Source organism: Anopheles maculipalpis, chromosome 2RL, assembly GCF_943734695.1.
Source record: "Anopheles maculipalpis chromosome 2RL, idAnoMacuDA_375_x, whole genome shotgun sequence".
Classification (NCBI taxonomy): domain Eukaryota; kingdom Metazoa; phylum Arthropoda; class Insecta; order Diptera; family Culicidae; genus Anopheles; species Anopheles maculipalpis.
This window is the reverse complement of record NC_064871.1, coordinates 72992537-73018693: the sequence shown is the minus strand read 5'-3', so window position 1 is coordinate 73018693 and position 26157 is coordinate 72992537. Positions and strand designations below refer to the sequence as shown.

Here is a 26157-nt window from a genome sequence, read left to right as displayed (position 1 = left end):
ATAGCACAACTAAAAAATTACATTTAACTATGTTTTGTTACGCATGTAAATTTGAAAGAATAATGTTCAATCAATGAAATAGGGTGAAAAAGAAAAAAAAATGACTGAAGCTAACTATCAACGAATTTTCCCGTACATGGATATTCATTAGTGCATAAGGATTTGATTCTATTTTTGCCGGTTGGAAGAGGTATAATTCTCTAGATGAGGATGTCTTACGTTACACTGAGTTGAACACTTTGAGCTTATTTTTCATTTAATTTATTCATGAATTACTGCCTTTTAGCTCTACATACAATCTTTATTCTAAATAAACATAAGCACAAAGCTGGTCACCGATGCTGAAGATCTGCTGAGGAATAGAGAGGATCGTAATATGGAACGGAATACAGGAGGTGTGATGTCAAAATCAAATAAGACAACGAGTTAAAGAAGGAAAGTTCACGCAACAGAGGATCATTGCGATCAATTGAGGTACGGACTGAGCGGCCGCGTGAGGCTGAAACCCAAAAAGATTTGGCTGTTGTAAATACTGACGGATGGAAAAGGCCCCTATGGGCATATGCCCCCTTTCAAAACCATAGTATTAGAGAGAACAACCTCCTCCCATCTCCCCAGAGCAGTTCAGACCAAAACTGAGCGAGGTATCGCCGATTTTTCATTTCACGATTTTTCATATTTTTTTTTCAATTACATGGCAATGGAGGGATCTGGTCGATGATACCAGGATTTAGTTAATCACTTTGTCGCTGATCAATCCACCCCCATAAAGTTATTAATTGGACGAGGGGTGAAGGAATCGATCTGGAGTGTGCTACAAAACGGGAATGTTGCTGGCGAAATTTTGAGATCTATCTTAGACCGTGGAAAAACGGAGATAACTCGCTCAGTTTTAGTCCGATTGCGACGTGCAACATAGCGTTACATGCATTTCGGGATTACACATCTTTTTGTGGAACACCCCTTCACCCCAATTTCACTCTACACCTACCCAACTTAGAGTCAATGTGATGGAGGGCCCCAATTTTCACTCCATTTAGAGAAAAAAGTCGCTGTTGGGAACCTTACAAGGGAAAGAGCACAGTAGTGACGGAGCATCGATGCTATCAAATAAGAAAGGAGCAATAGAGATGGCCTGGGAATAGAGTCGACGAGTCTTAAGAGTTTCAAGTCAAAGCAATTGACACTTAGACTGATAGTCAGCGATTGGGGCGGCCCGGTGGTGTAGGCGACAGTGACGCAGATCTTCAAACGTACCATCCCCCGTAGTGAGGACTGACTATCCAACTACATAGTTATCATCAAGTCTAGTAAGCCCTATTAGAAAGCCGGCATGACCTAAAAGGTGGTCGTTCAGCCGAGAAGCAGAGTCAGGCAGAGTGAAAGATGGTGTCCACCAAGGCTCCGCATGACTCCGCAAACAGAAAACCTGATGAAAGACCTTAGCACAATCGCTCGATGCGATCAATGTGGACACCAGATTACAGACCAATAGTCTAGCAAAGACCTGATCAACGAACAGCATAGCGCTTTCAAACACAAGGGATTGTAGAAATCACTGGCAATATGTCTTATAGTATGAAGGCTTTTCCAAGCCATGGAGTCATGAAGGTGAGACCTCTGTCCAGCCATATACCTAAATCCTTAACCACTGAAATACGATTGATCAGGACTTGGTCCAGGGACAGGGGGTGTAGGTGTAGGTCTAGGGACATAAGTGTAAATGAAATAACTTGACTAAAAACTAATGAAATAATGACTTGGTGCAGAGGAGGAGGGAATTGATAGATAACCAAGAGGAAAAACGGCCAAGCTTAAGTGTCTTAATCTAAATTATCTATCCAAGAAGCTGCGGGCAGTGTGAAACTTGTAACATAAGGAATAGTGTAGCCAATTTGTTAAACAATCCAATAGGAGGAAGATGATTTAAGTCTCTAACGTCTCCATCCTTAAACTTCAATCAACGACTGAACATACAAGCCAAAACATAACATCCTAACGCAGATGGTTTTATTGTTCACCTTTGAATAACTGAGATCACATGGAACAGTTCAAGATTGCTGACACATTAATCACTTACATGGACTTAATTTTTATTGTCAGAAAATTGAAACATTTGTCGAGTTCCAACGTAAATCCCACTACGGGTCCGCATTACCAAAACTTCTGCTTACGGGATTTAGTGAGCAACTACTAAGCCGGTACTCACCCTTAACGCTCCCATCGTTCTTGCTCGAAAGTCGAAAGGGAGATTATCAAAGTTGATGATACACATACGCAACAGCATTAGCAGCACCTATTGCGTCTCAATTGCGAACGATGCTTACGGCAAGTTTTGTAATAGCATTACAGCTACTCAGCCCGTTCGTACACCATCAGGGGGTGTGCGGTCTCAGCAGGGAATAGAGAAGTTCGACTGGAATCGACTGTCAAAACACGATCGCTTCGAATCTCTTGAGAGCGATTTCATCACATCGAGGGAACTAGGGGGGAAATCGTGTCGATAGTTGTTCGATTTTATTACGTGCGTGTAACGTCAAGTTTGATTAGATATTAATTGTAATAATTGTAAAGGAAATGTGTTTTTCGTTTGTTAAAATGAAAACAAAACCGTAAAATAAACAAGACTACCTGTGCAATAAGTCCTCTATTCCGATGTGATCCATTCTAGAGGAAACCACATCGTGTTTTACAGCCATTTGCTACCACTAACGATACTAAGTCTCAACATGTTATTCAAGATCAAAGAAAAGCCTTTTTCATTTTCAACTTATAAACTTCAAAGTATTGAGCGTAAAGCCGTAAATCCGCTTGGTTTTGAAACTGTTTATTTGACATTGAATTGAAAGTCTCCCGGCAGCGATTCGGCAGATGACCGAACTCTTCAAGATTGGCCTCTTTCCACCATCGTGTATCGGCTGATTGTTAGGACTTGGAACTAGGAAGAACTTGCGAACAAGAGAAAACTGGGTGTCATACAAAAGGGCGGCAGGCTGGACTGTGCTAACTAACCGGGCCATCACAATCCTGAATGCTGGCTATAAAATCCTGTCCCGAACACTCTTTTGCAGACTTGCGCCCTTTGCAACAGATTTTGTCGGAAGCTACCAAGCTTTATTTGTTGTAGGCTAACAAGATCAAATCTTTGTTCTACGGCAGATACTCCAGAAATGTCGAGAGTCCGTAAGTACGTGATCATTGCCTTCGATACCAAACGAGGGCCTAATTCAGAAGCAGATTATCATTTGACGGAGACGATCATGAAGTGGTAGAGGAGTTCAGACAGACATTTCATGGTTGGACTGGGGCACGTGATGAGGATGTCGGGCTCATGCCCTACCAGAATGGTGCTCGCCAGCGACCCGTTCGGCACGAAGCGTACAGGAGCATAGCGAGCAGGCGCAGGCTAGATAAAGTGTAGAAAAACAGCCGTGGATTGTACCCCTAGCCATGTGACGGGCTCAGCCCTGAGCAACCCAAGAAGAAGACGAAACTATTTTGGAGGACCTGGTCTATCTACAATATTGTGCTTTTTTTATTACAATATTTATCAGTAATATGCAAGATGATTGTAGCGTTCTTTTTAGTTCGATCGTTCTTGTTCTTGTTCTTCTTATTTTTTTATTCTTCTTCTTGATTTAATGACCTTCTATAGGTCTCGTGCGTCTATAGAAAGCGCGCCTGGAAAGATCCGAATGGGATTTGAACACCGCGTCCTGCCGTGTCGCGACGACAACGTCGCGACCGGCGACGTTGTCTCCTCACCACCGGGGCGCCGTTAGGGGATCGGGCCCTAACCCGTATACTATAACCCGATAAAGAATTGTGAAAATTGGCTGACAATACCAGTAACGCTACAAAACAAATTATTCTAAAAAACCAAACGACTCATTATTCATATAAAAAGGGGTTTAAAATGTTCAAAATGTTCGAAAATGGCAACTAAAAAGTTAAATCAGATATTTGTTGGCTCTGGGGCCGCCTCGGGATGCTTACCATGTTGGGCTTTCTATTTTTGATTGCACCTGTACTTGGATATTTTAGATATTTGAAATATATCACAATATTTGTTGTGCTTTAAGGACTAGGAAATATTATTAACAGACTAGGGCAATTATTAAATCATAAGAATAATAGGAATAGTACTATTATAAATATTTCATAACCAAATTAATTGAATTGAAAATTTTTGGGACGGTTCAATGTTATCTGCTTCGCTTATGTGTCATTAGCATAAATCAGTGTTGTGTGTGCATCGCATAAAAACCTCCCATAACTAACCGATTGTTTTGCATCTTAGTTTTACGATCGGCAAACTGTCGCATGTCAAGCAGTTCCCACGCACCACCCGTTTGCGCTGCACTCGTTTTGCTCGAGTAATCCAAAACGGTCCCCATATTTACTCACTGCAACGACAATCATTGAGTGTTTTCTTCGTTATCATTCAGTTAGCACCATAATTGGAATGGGACTGTTTTGATCGCTATAACGGTAGCCGGTCCTGCGTGTGCGTTCGGATAGAGTTTTGATCATGAATAATTCAGCATAAACTGTTCAACGCAAAAGCTGAATTGGAAGCCTGCGGAAGCCGGGTGATGTGTGTGGTGGGCATACATTTACACCCAACCAGCACATTGTCTTAGCCATGCCCGTCACGACAGACCGTTTCAGTGGAACTGATGTGATAAGAAACACTGCTAGGCCACTAACACAGTAGCAACAGCAGTTGCCCAATCGTCAGTGGATCGTCCCTTGTGACCAAGAATTTAGTACGAGTCCAATTTGGTGGAATAAAACCGATGGTTTCTCTTTGGACCAAAGTTTCAATTCCATCAGAATCATGAGAAAACAAAAGAACAAACCAAAACGAAAAGGGAACCGAAGCAGTTCCCTCGTAGTACTTCAGCCAGGTGGATGACGCTGAACCACACGGATGAACGTAACAACCAGAAGCATCAGCATCCCGCATTCAGATTCAAGATAATAAATTACCTTTTGTCCTTTTTGCATAAATTTTCCAGCATCTCTCGGCACCAGATATCCGCCTCGGTTTTGTTGAAGTACAGCAGACAGATGTGTTCTCTGTGGATTTTGTGAAGAAAAAAAAAACGGGAGAAATGAATGATGCAAAAAAAAACAAAAGAAAAAATCAACAACAGCGAAATTGAGTTACGTCAATGTTAAAGTGGAACTATACGTTACGGAACCTGGGTGGGTATTATGCTTTGTTTTATATTTATATGTTGCTTTTTTATGTGTATGTGAGTGTTTGTGATGTATGGATAGAAATGCAACCATTTATCGTTTTCTGTCGTTCCCAGCTGGGTCCTCTGTTGGCGAGGATTTCGCTTTGAGTGGAAAATGTTCAATATTAATTGAATTAAAGTTCTTTGTTTGAGGATAAAATTTTGGGCACATTAAACAGTGAATTTTCAGTAAAGTACATACATTCACATCGAACAAGTTCTTTAAAAAATTTAAATAACAAAAAGTTACAATTTTCCATCCGGTTCTCAATTGCCATGCCGCTCTGTGGAGTTCCCAAGCTAACCGCCGCCATCATTTTAATGATGCGTAAGTTACAACCACCATACACTCACACACACTGCTCCTTCTCTGTCTCGGGGCGCACACACACACACTGCAACCGCAGCACGAATTTACTCAACCGAGCTTATTTTCCAATTAGTTGGCAACCGAGCGAAGCGGTTTAACCAAAGGGAAACCTCTAAACAACCGCAGCCCGGCGAAATGTTTCTCGGTACGTGAAGGGGCCCGTGCTATTGTCAGCGCTGTGACCGAGCACGGACGAAGAATAATAGTGTTCGGTTTAGTGCTGCGTATGTGCCTGGCATAAATCGTTTCTTGTGGGGATATAAATTGATTAATATAAATCTAACCCACGTAAATAGCAGAGCCCCGCCATACACGAATCAATGGATATGTTTTCTATGTTTTCGATTGAATTAAGGAACCATTTTTAGCATTCGAATGAACTTTTTTTTTTCCTCCCCGGTACTACTTACATCCGATTGCTACTCCGTTCGAGCAGATAGTGCAGTAAAGCCAGCATCGGCGTCAATCCACTGCCGGCAGCCAGCAGTGCAAATCGATTGTGATGTCGCAGTTTGCTCAGCACGAAGTTTCCGCTCGGTTGGGATACCTGCAGCGAAGTACCGAGCGGTACCGGACGTGTCAAATGCTTGGACAAACATCCATCCGCATACGACTTTACGAGCAGTGGGATAAACGTTTCGGGACAATCCGTGCCCACACAGCTGGCCGGGACGGGTGTGTAACTTCGCGACACATACTCGCCATCGATAGAAGCCGTCACCGACACGTGATAGCCGACCGGTGTAACCTGCAGCAGACTGTTGTTTTTCGGACGCAGCAACAACGCGCACGAATCGTGCGTGATTTCGATCCGTGTCGCTACGTCGTACTCGTGCAGCTGTAGTTCACAGTTTTCACGCCGCTCGTATGTCATCGCGCCGTAGCTGGTCCAAAGCGCTGGGCACAGCTTGTTGAACACTAGCTCGATTTTCCCCGTTTCGAGCGATGTACGGGCAGTGCAGGGCCACCGGACATTGTTCGCTAGATGAAAGCGATAACGATGCTGAACGCTCGACTCGACCAGAATGTTAACCGTCACCTCGAGATGATCGACACACTCCACCATTACGCCCGGGTTCGCGAGTGATCGGGTGTAGAAGATAAGCGTCAGTTCGGACGTCTTCTGTATCCAGTCAAACCGTGGCACTATCGGTACGGACAGCTTAAGCGAATCGTCACTCGCCGAGCTGACGATCGATACGGGTGGCGGTGACAGGGGGGCAGTGTCAAGCGTATCCTTGCTGGATGCCGTCGGAGAGGTGGCTGGTACGGTTGACGGTACACTTGACTTGGAAGCTTTTGCAAAGGATGGCGGTGGCAGTGGGAGCTTACTGTTGGGATTAGTGCTGTCGGCATTGAGATTGATGGTCACTGTATTACGTAGCGGACCGATGTAGCACTTCGCCAGCAGGGATTCATAGTTAACCCAAGCGTGTACCTCCTCGAACAGTCTTGTCGCATCCTTACCGGCTCCTCGCATCAGCTCATCCGCTCCTGAAACGAAATAATAGACAATGATTAGAAATTGTGGTGAACGTTGGTTAGCGGATGAGGTAAATCTTCGTCGAAATAGAGTCTGTCGGCGTAAACACGACTTGTATAAGAGTCGGATCTCCTTGAAATATGCTGAGAAATAGGTCTCTTGACAATGTGGAAAGGTACTGTTCTATCAACGGGCAGAGACGTGTCATGGTCAAAGCCTCCCACGCCCCGCATGCTTCTTATTTTTCTTCTTGGTTCAACGTCCTGCTAGACAGTGGCGGATTAAGCCCCTCGGAAGCCCTAGGCGGAGTGGAAATTTTTTTTTTGAAATAGATGAAAATCTAAACTGTTAACCGAAGGACCTTTGATATCCTCTCAAGACATGTGACCGACAACAAGCATATGGGTGGAGGGGGGAGGGAGTGATTTTCTTCAACGGAGCGTCAATTATAATTCCCTGCTACGAAGCTACTACACGCGCACGGGACCTATGTTACGGGGTCCCTTTTATAGGACACATCTTGGAGCACTAGGCGGCAGACTATTCCGCCCACTGTCAGATCCGCTACTGCTGCTAGGTCATGCCTTATATTTAAGGGCTTACTAGACTTGCTACGGGGGAAAACCCTAAATGGGATTTGAGCCCCGGTCCTACTTAGCTTCCTGTAAACACGAAACTCTCGTCATATAAATTGATGCAACATGTGTCCTTGTGGAACGAGTTGAAGACTTGACCCTAACCCCTAAAAAAAAAACACACACACAAAAAACCTACTTTACCAGAAAACGGAACACTAGCTTTTATTTTCTAAAGCTCTAATCGGAATCGCATAGGAATCGCTTCACACAAACTAAATTAAAAGAAGCGTAATGAATGGTTTTAATAACCTATTATCTATATTTGTAATTAGAAGATGAGAATTAAAATTAAGAAACTAAGGGCGCTCACGTCACATATTAGTTCGTATAGTGTCTTAGATGTCAAGCGGTTCGGTGGTATGACAGCGGTGTTGGTTTTGACATAGGCGAACCGGAACTCAAATCTCATCACTACCGTCATCCCTCCTTAGTGACGACTGACTATCCAAACTACGTGATATCAACAAGTAATTATAAGCCACTTGACAGCCGGCGTGACCTAGAAGGTCGTTTAGCCAATAAGAAGATCAAAAAGTGTCTTAGATCTATCACTTTAAAGTGACGCTCCACTTCCAACAATCTTATCACAGAATCAAACGACACCAATCAGCAAATATTTTCCTTATTGCGGGGCATTTTTATTAATAGTTTCCTCCCTATAAGCCGACACGCGTAGGCAACGACAGCAAACCTTACAAAGCTTTCCCCTTATTAATCAGTGAACCACACAAAAATAAACAACCTGCGTCACAAAGGGGTCGTCTTCACTTACCGCCGGGATGAAAGTTCATGTATCGCGTCACGTTGTACACCTTCCCCCGGATAGCCATCCAGGCGTCTTCTAGCCGGTCATGCTTGGCGAGCTCGGCATGGCTGACGGGTACGACACGACCCCCAGTACCGGTCAGATCGGCACCCGAGTTACCGAGCCGGATCCAGTCCATCAGCGAGTGACCCGGCTTTAGTGCGGTTTTGTTCCTGGGATTGCCTGTGGAAAGGAAAAGAAAAAGAAGAAGAACCGCACTACATTAAAAGCGTTCATTGGTCGATATAAATTTCCCACCGTGGGAAAGACGAGAGACACGGGAACGAGCGAGCAAGACACCAATAGAGCTAGGAGAAGATAGGCGCTCTCCCATGCCCCACGTCGTTTCAGCTTCGTCAGTTAAAGGCCCTTAACGATCCTTCCCGTCGATGATGAGCGCTAACAGGGAGCCTAAAGCCTAAAGCTTTTGATCATAAATTATGAATATCCGGCTGCCTGTCACGCGAAATGTGCTCCCTTTTCTGCTCGCTTTACAATTTCCGTCGGCTGGGGTTCGATTTTAGGGGGTGATTCAACATTAATAAAACGTGCCCACAAGACCACAAAAAAGGGGGGAAAAAGTACCGGCTCCGGGTTTAGGATCTAAGGTCGAACGATGCCTCCCGATGGAAAGCAAAAAGGTAGGATTTTATTTGAGCTTGCGTGCATGTTAATTTATTATCCAATGCCCTAAAACCAATCATCGTTGGGTGTGTATTAAGACGAGCTAGAGCCACTAGCAATGGTTGTGCAAATGGATGTGAACGAGCAAGAACGCAATGCCCGTCCATTACGCTTAACTCTTGTACGGCAATAGATCATGAATGCAACTACTGTCCGATGGGATGAATATGGAATTCGAAATGGATGCAAAATATGCTCATCTATAGACAACGTGACCACAAATATGGAAGCAAAGGAAAATTCCTACCAATACACAAACTGCTTATCCTACCGAACACGTGCCGTACGAAGCAGAGGAGAAGGCTTGAGTTTGGTATTTCGTTTCAACGTGATGAAAATGCAAAGCCTTTCACATGCAAGTACACTCTGTACCGGTGGAAAGGGGGGTAAATTCCACTTACTTTTGTATCCCACAGAATGTGATAAAACCCCCTTTTTTTGCAGAATACTTCCAACTGAAAGCGAGAGACATTTTTTTTTGTACAGTTAAGGATATAGGGGTATTTGATTGTGTTTTTAAGAAGAATGAAAAAAGGAAACATTCGGAATTTTTAGTAAAGATAAAAGTGTCAACACATTTTATAATCTTTGTAATGTAAGCAATTTATTAAGACGCACAGATGAAGCAGAAAAATATCCAGAAAGCTAAGCCAGAGCATGATACTGACAAGGATGATTAAGCAAAAAATATTGATTTTATTCTTGTTTCTTTTAGTAAATTTGTACCTCCTTCTTAATTAATTTATTTTAAAGATTTATTGATACTTTATTGTGTTGAATAAAAATAAAACACGTCCTTCTCTCATCCTCCAATGGACAGTGGGCATTTGACGGGTTGAAATTCGAAAATTCAACATTTATACTGCAGTAAATCAATATTTTTCTACCAATGTATAGAATCAGACTTATAAAAATCCAAAATATAACCTTCTAGAACAAGTTGCTTCATAACTAAGAGAGTAACTTAAGAGAAAAGTTAATAAGGCTTTAATTTCTTGTCCATCCCAACTTTAAAAGGGTCCAGCTCTCAAACCTGTCATGCGATTGTGGTGATTAGCACTGTTTTGAAAACGTTATTTATGTTTTTATAAGTGTTCGAAATTCTAATTTTATTTTAATAATTTTGATTTAATTATATAAATTATAAAATTAATCAAGTTTAACCGAGTATGCCCGGGATAAGGCAAAGAATAAGGAGGAAATGCCTTATCAAGATGATTATAAAATTTACTCAACACAAGCGGTGTTGACAATACGGCACTGGACCGTCATTAATAATTATAAATAAATAAATAAAATAAATAAAATGAATCCAAAACTTAAATGGTTTTGACCAATTGCCAACAAAAATGCTCATAAAAACGCGAGTTTTGGAAGGTACGAGTGGGAAGGCAGAGTGAAAGAGAGGATAATGGCTACCTTTAGATAATAGACAAGAATAATTGTAGTCATTGTTTCCCCGCTTTTGAATCGGTATTGCAAGCTGCCTTTGGTTAGTAAACTTTCGGACAGTAAGTGTATTGGAAATCTTGGTTAGTTTGAAATCTTGGTTAGTTAGTAAATCTATTTACCTTCCTGAAACAAAACGGCCGTTCTAATGGAAGAAAAAACTGCTATTTTGAATTTCATGTATTTGTTACTGTAAACATAATGCTTCTTTTTGGTTTAGCAACCTTCTAAAGTTTCGCCGGCCATCTAACGGCCTACTAGACTTGCTAATTTCACTACGGGGGGCCCCGCTGTAGTCGTGTGCAGAACGGCGCTGCTGTTGCTTTTATCGCCGTAGCCGCCTCTACCCAATATCAAAACTTAATGTTATCTGGTATAAAAGAGCGGAAATGGATATTAAAAAAAAAAAAATAAAAAATCTCATCAAAAAGTAACTTCATTCCGAAGTTTGTTCTAAAGCGGCCAAAGTGCGGTGGCTGTAGGATTAAAAAAAATATTTTGAAGTACTATTCAAATCAAACTTGAAGCGCTCCAGTGACTCTAGGCAGTACCGGTGTCGATCTTCGTACGACACGATCGGGCATCAAATCTCATTCATTCTACCCTGTTGTGTTCTGACTATTCAAGTACGTGGTATTATTACGTACGAGTTGGGTTTCGTTGCTGAGCACCATAAGGAAAATTCTATACAGCTCAAAGCCCAAAGCTGAATTCGGCGATCGGGCAACAAGCGTTAAAGCAAAAAGGAGGATAATCAGACTGAACACAGATACAAGCTGCAGGACAGAGCCTTTGTTGCAGGAAGCAACCGAGCCTTTACATGCCCGCATGACTTAACTAGCTGGTCGTTATGCTACGAAGAATATTATGTGGTCCAGGGTCTGTAGACGTTTGTTTTTGATGTTCAATTAGCAATTTACTTGACGATATATTATACATAAGTAGTGTTTAGACGAGTGACAGTATTTAGAATGAAGAAAGAGAGGAACCAAAATCACGAACCCATATCATGTGTATCTAGGGCATGATTGTGCTCCAAGAGTATCAATGCGAATGCAAATTGTGTAAGATGAATCTTCTGTGGCAGACTTTATCAGCGACAGAATCTTTGCCTCACTCATAGACGTTGTTAGCTGTTGCCCCTAAATTGACCCAAAATTCCCGACCAACAACTTGAGATCCCAATCTTAGCAAGGTGTTAAGTACTACTCAACCATTGGAATATTTCCAGCATTCCGGCACTATCCCGGACAAGTCTAGAACAAGCGACAAGAGCAAGTAGATCGGCTTACAAAAAGGTTACAGCGGTTATAAAAAAAATAAGCTAAACAAGATGTAAAGCAAGACAATTCCATTTTGCACCAATCTTCACCAGTACTGAACCACGGTTGTTGCCTCGGTAATAACAATGAGAACTATCCTTGTCGTATTTGTCTTTTTCTTTGTTCTGATGGCTGATAGAGTGTTCTGTTGGACAGTAGTCCTTGTGCCATGGACATTTGATAATTGAGACATCGTTAGTTTCACAACAAGACTCTCGGTCGAAATCTGAACTCCCTTGGGTGAAATGAGCTACATTCGAAGGAACGAGCTGCTATGGAGAGATTTTTGTGCCCAGAAGACGGATAAAATTGATAAACAATGTTCAGTGTTTGATGGTTATTAGGTTGGATTTTATATTTTTCAACACAATCCGAACACGAAAATTGTCTCATTAATCTCATACGATGATAAGATGGTGTCTTCTTATGCATTGATTTCCTCGTTATACTGACACAGAACACAATCAGAAACCTCATAATAAGCTTAAATAATTTATAATCCCGTCCCGTTCCATTTCTAATTCACATCGAGACAGTTAGTTCATCAGCAAACATACATAAAACCCCCAAAAAATAAACCCCTTTCTTTGGTGTGCACGTGTATGCTTAATCTCAGATTTCGTCACAAAACACGCTTACGCTTTCGGATCACTTTCCGCGCCCCGTACGGAAATGTTCGTATTTTTTGGATTGGCTTGTCCGTAAATCCACAACCAATTCCAATCACGGCCTCAACATGCAGCATGTCGGCCAATAACGGATGCTACACAACTACATCCTATTAGGATCAGTTTCAGCCGACCGAAACATGGGTATTGCTCAACCACGGATACGTACCGGTAAAACCAAAACCGGGCGCGCGTCGTACGCTCGAGGAAGCTTCGAAATGGGAGGGTGAAGAAGATTGAGTACGCTAGACAAGGGTTGGGAAAATGACAAAGAAAATTCTAGCGAATACGTATGTGTCTTCTTTTTTTTTCGGCGCACATGAATCGTTATTTATTTCCACTCAACGGCAACCGGGGCATCGTGCTTTTTTTTTGTTGTTGCTCTTGCCGTTTATATTCCCACAATGTGGATGAGTATGGTGCCCCAAAAAAATAAAAAAAATGGAAAATTGTTCCACTGGCAGATAAATGGCACGACACTAGCACCCCGTTCTCATCGTACAAAAAAAGAATCCGTGCTCCTCACGCAGAAGAGCTGGAAAATCTATTATCGTCTGATTTCCGTGGAAAAGCATACCGAATTGTGGTGTGAGGAACAACTCGATCAAAAAGAAAAAAAACTTGTACTTTAACGTTTCTTTGGAAGCACACCGTCTTGGTTGTTTGGAAGAATATGGTATGGAAAGTTTTTTTTTTTTTTAGTTCCCTCACACGACTCGATGCTGGTGCTGGTGATGCTCACACAATACCTTATTATGATGTAATAAACTTCCGAATGCGCTGTCAAACATTGTGTATCCGCCAAGGCCACCAAGGCCACCAAGGCAGGACGTCCTCGATGTGAGAATCTTAATCATCTTCAGCATCGCAATTTTCCAATTCCACTGCCAAACAGGCGGAAAAATAGAGCCGTCTTGATGTGCAAGGACGACCGGGATGCTTAGTTTAACGCTCGCCGAAGCTAATCGTAATCTCTTACCACGGAGTCGCCACGGAGTTGCCGCCTCCTTGCCCCCATTGGCGTCCGTGTTCGTTGTTTACCCGGGTTAATGAGCATGCGGAAGCTTATTTTACGGCAGGACGACGAGTGCTTAATGGGCACACGGGCAGGACAATAATGATCTCCCTTTAAGCCTGGCTTGATTTGTGACTTGACGGCCCACAACGGGATCGGGTCGGGTCGTGTGGTTAATGGGGGGGTGTTTATAGCTTTTTAACAGCCGATGAAATCGATTTCTGAATGATACTTATTACACCATCTCGCACATTAAACGGACAATTTAAAAATGAAATGATGCGCGCATGAAGTGATTTAGTGTAATGAACAGCAATAGAGCAATGTTTGTTTCCTGGAATCTGTGTTACGGCTTTATGCTTTGATCAGAAGTAAGTGATAAAACAGAATGACCGATAGTTGGTCTTATTTTAGTTGGTTTAGTTGGTTTTATTAGTCACTTAAATAATGATATTTTTTTATGATGAAGAAGAAGATGAAAGCATTGGCAAAACAGAAGAGGCAAGGAAACATATTCTTCTTGTCTTGGACCTCGTAGTTGGATAGTCATTGCTTACTATAGGAAAACAGTCCGGATGAGCTTCAATCTCCCATTTATCCATAAATCCAGATAAATTTATACATACCCCAAATCAGTATTTTTCCAATCGATTCGATCCGACCCATTTAACAACCATGGAAAATTTTCAAATTTCGTATAAAAGACAGCAGCGGTTAGCTGTTTTCGGAAAAAATAAAACATCTTTCGTCTGTTCTGCGAAGTGCTCAACATCTTCTTGGTAAAGTAAAACCAGCAATATTTGTTGAAAATGTGTGTTGTTCGCGTGGCATATTGCCTGTAGTAGTCGTCGAACAGAGTTCGGCTCCGTCCAGCCGAACCACAGAACACCCTTTCACTCCGAGACGTCACTCGCTTCGCAAGCACAATAGCCGTCCAACTTTGGAACAACGACCCATCCGAGAATCTCCGTACCATCAAGCACAAAACTGCTTCATAGAATGATTCCGATTTCAACCACTACCGGCGAGTTATTTCCTGTCTCCGTATCGGTCACGCCGAAGATAAGCCGAAGCCACCGAAGATAGAATTAAGAAAGGTCTCTTCGAATTGAACCGCCAAGCGAGTAAGTGTACAATTAAACTTCTCAAATATCAAGAAAACCGGCTAAAGAGTAATGAAGGCCCACAAGTTGTACGGGATTCATCTCATGCAAGCTTGTGTGAAAAATCACGGTAGATTGTGACCTTTATGCATAGGACATAAACATATTATTTAATTAAATCATTATTAAAATTAGGAAAGTTATTTGAAATTATTGTTTCGTGTCACAAAACCTAGCTTATGTATAAATCTAATTTATAAAAACATTTCACTAACTTATTTTCATCATTTAAACGAGACAGTTCATACTTTAATTGAAATAATTCTATGGTGAGCCATATTTTTTATTTAAATGGCTCAATATACGGAAAAAAATACTAAAACATGATTTGACTAGAAAGTTGAATGAATTACTAAAACTTCATTAAAACTAGCTAAAATAAGATTTTTTTGGATTTTATAAACCAATAGTTTTAATATTTTCAATATGTCCTACTCAGCCATGTTCACAAACGACTGTGGAGCTTGCATGTGAGTTTGCTGCGTGCAACTTGAGGGCCTATATTACTCTTAAGCCAGAAAACCTCCTAGCTCGAACGCAGTTTCTGGGGCGATGACGTCACGGTATGCCACATTCTTACCGATTGCCATTGTTAAACAACACATCGAGCCAACATCGAGATTTCAACTTTAACACCGTTTTAGCAACAAAAAAGCCGGGGCAGAACCACCTTAGAGTTTTACTTGCTACTAAACTACTTCAGCCATAAATCCCTAGGTGTCTTGTAACCCTTAAGTTAAATGGAAATCAGCCAAGCATTGTGAAAAATATTTTTAATAATTTTTGTATGTCATGTGCTCATTCACTTTTATGATTTAAGGTAAGACACAGGCATATTTTTTTTCAGCACAATTACAGTTAAGCCCGGTGGCGACCCGGTGGTATAGGCGACAGCGGCGCCGGTTTGCAAACGACAGGACCGGGGTTCAAATCCCATCCGGACCGTCCCCCCGAAGTGAGGACTGACTATCCAACTACGTGGTATCGGCTGTCTAGTAAGCCATATGTTTAAACAAATATTTGTAGTATTTTATGTTGAAAGATCATTCTTATGCCTTTCAGAGAGTGAATAGTGACAGTGTCTCCTCCTCCCCACATCTCTTTAAGCTGGTTATTATGGCCTGCATCAGTAAAGTACTGGGCGTCTCCATTTACATAGCTCTGACTACTCGCTTATGAATTATTCAGTTCTTTGGAATACTCCATGAGCATAGAAAAATGAAAACTAAAATAAGATTTACACAATCGATAACCTACACATAATAACTCTAAATTGTTCTTAATATTTTTTAAAGTACATTTACTTTGTTTTTCTTTTCAAAGAATATTCTCTAGATTACAAGATACAAGCTGAAACATGTTTTGCCGAAACTATATGCTAAAATGTACTAATACACTTATTTAGCTTGGGTTTTTTTCAATTTATTCATGAAATACGGAATTAATTGCCATTATATTTTTCAGAAATTTAAAGCTCTGTTCGGAATCAAATGAATTTCCCTCACAGCTAAGATGAAACATTCAAAAGGCAGTTGATGTCGACTCGATTGATCATGAGGGATAAAAAGCCAACACCAACAACCTTAGTCCTTACACGTTCTATACACCATCATCAATCATAGTCCAGGGGTTAGGGGGAATTTGGGCGGATCCTGTCAGCCGACTAGACATTACTTTTGACGGATCATAATTGTGCCACTTATCGGCTAAACTTATGACGAAGATGTGCAACATTATTGCGCTGTTGCCATGCTCGTGGCATCGTACAACGGTTGAAAAAGTTTGTTCGAGCACGTTTAAACTGATTTCCTACCTCAGGTGGAATAAACGTGCTTTTGAATATAAAGTACGGTAAAGTTCGCTCGCCCCTACGAGTACGAGTGCTTGTGGTAATTGAGTTTGTAAACGTTTACGATAAAAAAAACATTTGACGTACGTTCATTTTTGTTTTCAATTTTAAAAAGCGCACTTCACAGAATAATAACAAATTGTGATGTATCAGGCAAATCCGAGAGTAATTAGTAAAAACGAAACTCAATTAAAATTCGAAATAAAGTTATAGCTCATAGCACAGTGAACTGCTCTCATCCGTGGCGTGAAATGTCCAAAAGCGTCCATTTTCTACCCGTAGGCTAGCAACAAAAAGCGTTTTTTTTTTTCGTTTGTTTTCCCTTTCAAGCAAGGAAAACTTTTTCCATTTCCTGCGCTGTGGCCTTCCTCAATTTTAAATACTATTGGGTTATGGTTTACCGACACAGGAAGGCGTATGGTACTTGAGGGATTTCATAAATTTCCCTAACAACATTAGGGTAATGGGTACTGAGAACGTGCGTCGAACGTTAAAATTTTGAAATTCTTGATAGTCTGTTTTTCTAACATTTTACAGTTAAAGTATTTGTCGAACGTGAAAATCCACTCAGTCTTTGTGGGGGGATGGACCAGCGTTTTTCGATGCGTAATCCAATTTCTACAGACTTTTCTAACCACTACTCCTTCAGCAGTCATAAGGGTGGCAGTTTTTTTATATTTAACGTATGTTGAAGTTTAAGTATATCAAGTCTTCAATCGAATGAAATGTTTAAACACCCCAACTTGAAATACTCAATACGCAAATCATGATACCATGCTTTCTAGAGCATCTTTTCCTTAGGTGGTTTTTTTTAGTACCAGTTATAATTTTAATTACTTCACCTTGTTCGCCCATACGCAGCGTAAAGCGAGAGAATGAAGCAGTACACCATTGAAAACTGCCATTAAAGAAAAACATCAATTTTGTGTGGCAATTTTCGTAAAGTTTCTTTAGACGACAAGATGACGTGGCATCGTTTTTAAAGTTTTTACAGAGTATCCCGAGGTGGCACCTGACCATATATTTTGGTTGTCATCCCGAGGTTTTTTGACGCATTTTCACGTTTCAATATTGTTTTTAGTATCAACTACTAATTTTTGATTTCGTTTTGCTTTAGTAGAAGTTAGAGTGAATTTCTCGAATAACAGATTATAGCCACTTTCGCTTCGGAGAAGAAATCATTTAGGAAGTGGTATTAATTTTATATTACTTGTTTGTATATAAGTTTTAAGAAATATGATCGAGACGTGCCTTTGAAATACAAAATACACTTTTAATGTTATACCATTCTATCGTTATTACTGTTGTTATGTTTTTAAAGAAATCTTTCCTGCGGCATGACCTTAATGAACAATGTAATCGAAATACTTGATATGTATGGGGAAACGCGCTTAAAATATAGTAAGAATAATTAATAAAGTTGTAATTACTCCTTTTTAGTCCCATCCATCAGTGGCAAGTTAAGCGATAAGCAAACTAAGCAGTTGCGGGGGCTCTGAGCTGATAAGAGCCTCGAACCTAGTGCCGGCATACGGTACGGGGAACGAGCGGCCGCAGAAGGCCCCGTAGCTTGGACTGCACGGCCCGATACAGCCTGATCTGCAGGGACCCAATAGACCCACCCTAAGCAACCCAATAAGCATTTGTAACAATATTTTTATCATGATTTAAATTGGAAAACGATGGATCGTCATCTTGAGAGGAGCACGGCCCAATAAGTGCTAAAAATTAAATCGGAAAAACAATGTAGCATATCTGCTAAACATCTTACTAGAGTATACATTATTTCGCATACAACAAGCCTTACGTAGCATTATACGGTGAGCAGAAATTCACCAATTTAACAAATATCCTACATTAGCCAAGAACGTGAGAAATGTACATTCAGCTATTTTGACCACGCGCACGCCTTAACATGAACATTCAAACACTTACCAGCGCACCCGGCTAGCGAGTGACGCAATGCAATATGATATCAGTTCAAAACAACCAGCGAGTCTAGACAGTGGTCAGCAACACAAAACAACAAAACACAAACAAGTAACTTCATGCATAGCAAGCATATAGATCCAACAACGAATGATATCCGACACATTTCTTGCAAGTGCAGCAATCAATCGCACCGTGACACATTTTATGCTTACGTAAATATTTTTGTACTAAATGCAATATCAAGAAGAAAAACCAAAAAGGAACAATTATCGGTTACAAAAAAAAAAAAACGAGCAACTACTATTGTAAGAATTTTGTATAAATAAAGCGGTCTAGGAAGCCTTCCCACAGAAAGACAGATGGAGAGAGGAGGTACCACAAGCTAAACCTTGCGTTCAATTCTTTCTAGAGGTTTTAATGTCTTCCTACCCAAGGTAAGGCCTCAAGCCATGCATGATGGTGGTTAAGGCATATAAGGGATCCTTCTGGATATCCAAAGTCATCTGGCCGACTTGCTCCGCTGATGAGCATCGAGAGTCCACCTACCAAAGGTAAGGCCTCGATGTCTCCAACTTTCCTGTAAGGAAGATTCTCATCTAGAATCTTCAGACTGCCTGGACAGTCAGATAAAAGAAAGATATTGGTCCGCACAGTTAGCAATCACGTTGTTCTGTTCTCGTCGCGATTATAAGTCCGAGTTTCTTCTTCTCCACCACATGGCGACCGTGAATTTCTTCTTCCCACCACATGGCGACTATGAATACAATTATTCTTCTTCCCACCACAACAATTGTTTTGAATCAGTAAACAACCGGAGTCTATAAACAATCGAATAAGCTTAAATTGCTGGTTAAATTTAATAAAGTTCTGTTATATCGCGACGGAATCAAAAAATCAGTAAAAGAAAGCAAAAATATATGGTTACGCGCCAATAAACCTCGGAACGTGAACAAAAACATATGGCCTCAAAACAAAAAAACCATAGGAAAGTGTCTAAAATGGCTGAGAAATCCTGCATTTCATGTTACAATATTTGCGTTACTTCATTCGCAATTCTTGCAAATAAAATTTACTTTTCATCAATTTCTGAACATAAGAAACATGCACAAAAATACTCCAAATTTCGAACATGATCATAATTAAGGTCCTTTTATGATTATTATTATTACGATTGTAGAAATTCGCCTCCTCCAACGTCTGTTGGTCTGATGGCACGCTAGTCAAAGTTTTGGTTCGTTTATGAGCACAGCTCATCTGATTACAGCGACAACGCAAATATGCTCGCGGGCTGAAAAGAAGTCGTACGAAGACACTCTAAGCAATTCAGTTCTATGGTTTCATTTGCATTCGTTTGGAAAAAGTTTTCTATCGCGAAGCAGAGTTTTTACATTTAATTCTATAAGCAGGGATTAGCAAACGCTGCACAAGTGAAGTTTAATGGATATAGTTTGTTGGAGCGTTATTTTTTTTTTTTGCTGTTAAACTTTGTAATCAAAACTATTAATATGAGAAGTGATTTTACATTGAACCGTTAGCTTAGACAGTTGAAGTACATTTTTAATGTAAGTCATACTAAAAACCCATGTCTTTTTTTTTTGCTGGACCCACAGCCACAACACGAAAGTCATTGTGGTACAAAAGCCGCTAACTTCACCGTACCACCGTGCAGTTGCAGCTGCAAGTGAATGTTTCATTCCGCAGCAAATTGCAAGCGATAAACAACTTGGCAACTTCTTGCACCTTCGGACCTTCAGTCCGAAGCCATTATCCTGTCAACCGGAGGCGTTGATGCACAGAACCATCCAACCATTCATTCGAACGTCTTGGCGGTGTCCGGCCCGACCCGTTCCATCCCCTTTCCCGCAACACCAAGGAGAATAATGAACCCATGGTCGCTTGCTTCCTTTCGCATGCACTCTACGACGGCGAATGGTGGTGCATAAATCATGCTATTGTGTTGCTGCTGCTGCTGCTTTTCGTTTCTAGTACGCTGCTTTTGAATTTGTACTTCTTTTCTGCGTCTCGAATCGTGTGCAGTTTCGTTAGCAGTAATTTTGCAAAACAACAACAAAAAAAAACAAAACACATTAATTGCTAGAAAAAGCAACTCCACACAAAAGCCACACTCTTTGCGCGCGGCAATTAGAACGAAAAATAAAATCTGAAAACATGCTTGACTGTTTGCTAACGAATAATGGCACTCTTCAGAGCATGGCAAGACTTTGCAACTGATGCTGTGAAATGAGACAGTGCGAGGGTATAATGAAATAAGCTCTTACATAAAAAGGAACAACTTACTTCCTAGTTCTGCGTTTTTCTACGCTTTATGGGCAATTTTTGCGTGTAACCGTTTCACCGAATGAAGAAAAAAAAACTTATCTGCAAAAAAGCAAAACGGTTACAAACGGACAGCCATTTTATCGTTGAATTTGCATACGACCCGTCTAGAATCGTTTTCATTCATTTTACGTAAGCGAGGGGATTCTTCCTAATGCCCTGAGGGCATCTTTTCCAAACTTCCACAAACAGTATCGTTTGCTATTACGCATCTATTTCAATTCTATTTTTCATGAATGCTAATGAAATGTATAATAATGTAATGAGGCTTTTTTTTTTCGTTGGAATTTTGCCGTGAACACTTCAGATTCTGCCAAAACTCTTTACGAACGATGTTTAATTTTAGTAAGGCAAACAACAAATAAATCTAGTTTTATATAAAATTTTGTTTTGTGAGTTTGTTTGTTCATTTAAATAAAAACTGACGGGACTGATTAGTCCTCTCGGAGTTGTCGGTGACATGAAGATTACAGAAATTTAACATACAATTGAACGCACAACAGATAGATTTCCTCTCAAGGCTCTCATATTTACTTCTGACACGTACAAATTCCCTGATCAAACGCCTCAACAACCGAGTTTAGGAGACGAGAACATTGCCCGAGACCGGACCGACCTGGCTGGCACGTATAGGTCCACCGACGAGAGGACAATCGACGGAACCGTGGAGGGATCCAACAATGAAGAGAAGTTTGGCCCATCGAATTCGTTCTTCAAGGTGCGACAACTCGAGCAGCTCTCCGTTGAATAGCCTCGAGCCGCGCTAAGGATCGGGTCGAACAATGCCACCACTGGAGTGTCAGCGAAAGAACCAGGGAGCAGTAAGGCTACTATGTGCAGAGTGAATCATGGAACTCCCGCGTCATGTTTATAACTAAGCCTAATATTTGATTGCTCCTAGCCACGACATGATCGAGCTGATCTTCTAACGTCAGCCTTGTATCAATTAGCATGCCTAGATCTTGGACTGAGTCATTTCTCACAAGGATCCGTCCGTTTACTTCGTACCTGAACAGTATAGGGGGCTCTCAATTGGCTAAAGATCGGCAAAGAATTGAAGTGTTGCGCTTGCACTAGTAATTATTTATGGTTTGTGTGTTAGTGTGCCGTAAAATTATTAGAAAGAAAAGCACAAGTTGAATTGCTTGTGGTTGAGTATCGTAAGATTGTGAACATTTTAACAATTTTAAGTTGACGCTAGTGTATAGTTTTTTCCTTGACATTTTTCACCTAGCCCAGTTTCGCTAAGATCTATCGCATGATTATATCTCCGTCTTCTTCTGTCATCTTAAATTCTGACACCCCCCACTTCCACCTGGTATTAGCGATGAGAATCTGTCTGTATAATCGCGAATGATCTGGTGACAATCGAACGTGATCAACAAATGGTTGTCATCAGAACAAATGACTGTGCGAATGCAATTGCAGTATGATTGAGACCTATTGACAACGCATAATTAGACTGTCAGTACTCACTACTCACTGTAGATATGCTAAGAATTTGCAAAATGTTGCAAAAGAATCAAAAGATTTATGGAAATATTTAGAGCGTAACGAACTGGAGTTCAGATAACGGAGGTGCTATTAGATGTTGAGCAATTTTATACGCCGCAAAACTTTGGATTCTCTTTAGAAATTTGGTGGAAACCGGGTTTTAGATACAAAGGCCACAAAAAAAAAAACAAAATCACTTCGTGTGAAATATTCCAGGACAGGTCTGGTTAGGCAGATTATGTTATGCAAACGTCATCTGGATGACCCAGTCCGTTAGGCCATCTACTCTTTCAAAGATTCGATTGGCTCAAATTGAAAGGGAATGTGTTTACCAGTAAAGCTGAGATATTGATTTAAAAGATGGCTCTACTAGGCTTTGACCACTATCAAGGACTTCTGCAGCAGGCCAAGACCACAAGGTAAGTACGTATATAAATTGCGTCCTTAAGAATTTCAAATTTCAAAAATGGCACCACTCAGGTCTGACACTTCCCTTTTGAAAAGTTGGTGGTAAGCGATTTCACTTTTTACTTACTTACTTACTTATCAGGCGCTACAACCGCTTTGCGGTCTTGGCCTGCCGCAGGAGAACCCGGAACCGCTCACGGTCCCGCGCTGTCGTAAGAAAATCCGTTATCCTTGCCTTGATGGCGGATGATTCCACGCCTACTACTACGCCTCCTCTGTCCGTGTGGACGGCCTAAAAGGACTTTCTGAGCTGGGTCGTCCGGGGCCATGCGTATAGCATGGCCAGCCCATTGGAGCCTGGCGAGCCTAATTTGCACAGCTCGTCGTTGTAGCGGCTTCTCCATTGTCCTTCCACACATACGAGACCAATAATCTTTTTGAGCATCTTCCTCTCGAACGCGGCTAAGAAGGCTTTGTTTGTTTTGGACAGGGCCGCCATGTCTCAGAGGCGTATGTGAGTACTGGGACTTAAAAGGTACGATACAGTCCTAGCTGCGACCGTCGCAAAAGGTTTTTTTAAGGTGAAATGTTTCCTCAGGCTGTAGAATGACCGGCTGGCCACCAGCATTCTAGCGCGCAACTCCGTCTCTATGCTGTTTTCGGTGCTGACTTTTGACCCGAGATAGGTGAAGTTTAGTTTGGTAAAATCTGGAGTAGATCAGTCTATTCTATTCTAATTTACCATGCCGCGTGATGTTGTTATCATCCTCTAAAAACTACGTCCTTTTCTTCAAAATTGTCCCATCGTGATGTGGCTTTCAGGAAATACAATTGAAGCAACTTAAAAAATGTAAAAAAATAATTTAAGGAAACATTTTAACATGAGTCAGGATTGAGCACGTTGTGCCGACATGGCCAGGTCGCCGATTTGTTTCCAGAAAACTCGGTCTAGGGATGCAGTCCTCCATCCAAGGTTGCATCTGATCTCCGACAGATTAGACTCCACTTCATCCAGCCAACGAGCTCGCTGGACTCCTCTACGCCTCGTGCCGAGCGGGTCGCTGACGAGCACCTTTGACTACCGTCAGGATATCAGCACCGCCAAACAGCTCAGCTAGCTCACGATTCATTCTCCTTCGCCACACGCCCTGCTCGCACACACCGCCAAAGATAGTCCTTAGCACCCGCCGTTCGAAAATGGCGAGTGCATTGGCGTCCTCCGTCAGCATAGTCCAAGACTCGTACTTGTAGAGGACTACCGGACGTATCAAGGTGTGGGAAATCGTGCATTTCGTGTGTTGTTGGAGTCTTCTGGATCGCAGGAGTTTGTGGAGTCCGTAGCAGGCACGATTCCCCTGAAGAATGCGCCTTCGGATTTCGCCGCTTACGTTGTTGTCCGAAGTTACGATCGTACCAAGGTAGCAGAACTCCTCTACCACCTCGATACAGTATAGTTAATAGAGGTGGAATTCTGCTGTTTGGCACCTTAGTTGTTTTAATAATTTCAAAATTAATTTATTTACAATTGATTATGACGGTCCAATGCCGTATTGTCAATTTCAAAATTAATATGACTCAAAAAAAAGTGTCCAGTAGCAAGATTATTCCTGCAAGGTGCAACATTACACACAATTTCATCTTTCTTAATCCTTCAAAATCCCCAAAAATGATCCAAAAACAGTACGAACGTCACCTTTAAACCTTGTACAACCCACGTTTGGGATTGGGTAAGCAAATAACGAATGTACCTTTCGTTCGTACCATTCATGAAATTTACTTTGTTGTGGGATATTAGTGAAATCTTTTTTTGTTGTTGTTGTAAAGACCCATTCATTCTGCCATTCGTTCGTTCTTGTGCTTGCTTGGGCTATAAGAAGGTACTAAAATCTTTTCATCCTTTCGCTTCACAACCGAGCGTAACACTTGGGACCCTCGTTTTGGGTGAGCAAACTTAACTTGGAGTGTCCACTCCGTTCTTCGCAGGTCGGCTCTTTGCCGGGTGGGTTGGCAAAGAGCAGTTTTCATACCGTCGTCGTTGACTGAAGTGGATTTATTGTGCCGTTTTGCGTTCCGGGCGATACACGTTGACGCCGGTTGGCAAGAAAAAAAAAAACATTACAAAGACCGAATGCACATTATTTATTCGACCATGAAAGGAGTCGTCGGACGAATTTGATCGTAACCCTAAACAGCTTAAAGAACACCAAGGTACGCGTGTATTTTCGAGTGTGTGTGTATGTTCCAAGGTGTACCGGCAGGATTTTATCCCAGCCCAGTGTTAACCTAGCCCGGAGGTCCGATTCGGTTCGATTCCGTTTCTGCCGGTAAAAGATGTTTGTTTTCTTAAATACATTCTCGGGGTTCGGAACACCGGGGGGACACTCGAACTGGGCCTGCTGTAACCTTCCCCGAAGGGACGACCTACGACGGGTATGGGGGACTTAGGTGAGTGTTTACACTCCTCCCTTTGGAGAAAAAAGTCCCATTTTTCCGCCGAGTTTATCGTAACGATAGAATTTTCTTCGCAGAATACAAACCATAGAAGCCTCCGGGGACGTGGGCATTTCGCAATCGGTTTGTCGCTTGTAGGTGATGTGTCGTAAATTGAGTTTTTGATTAGGAAATTGTAGATTGATTTTCTAAGCGTAGGTATACTGCCGAAAGCGGAGATTTTTAGTTGGGAAAGCAGCAGCTATTTCCTTATTTTCTTATGAATTTTTCAAATCATACTTTGGTTCATAAAATCTTATAAATAAATTACGCAAGTATGTTTAGTCAAACATTTTGATTTTGTTCATTCTTCACCTTGTCAGCCATGTGCCCAAAAACAATAGCTCGTGATTTTCCCAATATGCGACACATGACCACGCTCTCGCTCGAAGCAAGTACTAGACAAACAGAACGAGTTTGAGGTGAAACTTTCGCAAATAATATTGTGTTCGTTCGGTCAAAGTTGAAAAAGATAAGTCAAACAGACGCTAGACAAATAGAAACCGACATTGAGAGTCGGGAAAACGTGCATAACTCTAGCCACACAATGGTAGTAGATCTTGTCGGTCTGCATATGCACACAACATTACGTTACGAACGTTATGACAGGGCACATATTCAACACATTCGCAAGATAATAGACACACACACTAGCTCGGGGCGGACAAACCACAGCTACAACAAGCGATGAAGACTATTTACAGAGTTGTGAGTTGAAAAGCGGCAGCATGAGTTGGGCATTTTAAGATTGTTGTAAATTTGAAAAGATTTTTTTTTTGAATGCTCTGTTTGGATAAATTCCAA

General features: G+C 41.4%; 2 protein-coding genes across 2 annotated transcripts in view; one reads left to right on the top strand and one right to left on the bottom strand.

The window, feature by feature from the left end:
* Window positions 1–26157, top strand: part of LOC126556033 (fatty-acid amide hydrolase 2) — a 526247-nt gene that overhangs the window by 168990 nt on the left and 331100 nt on the right. The window lies entirely within an intron of this gene.
* Window positions 1–26157, bottom strand: part of LOC126556035 (cytochrome b5 reductase 4) — a 49941-nt gene that overhangs the window by 1518 nt on the left and 22266 nt on the right. The window contains exons 2-4 of the mRNA XM_050211200.1: window positions 8510–8725; window positions 6027–7110; window positions 4993–5082 (exon numbers count right to left, since the gene is read on the bottom strand). Of these exons, the coding sequence (XP_050067157.1) occupies window positions 4993–5082; window positions 6027–7110; window positions 8510–8725 (1390 nt within the window). The remainder of the gene's footprint in view (window positions 1–4992; window positions 5083–6026; window positions 7111–8509; window positions 8726–26157) is intronic.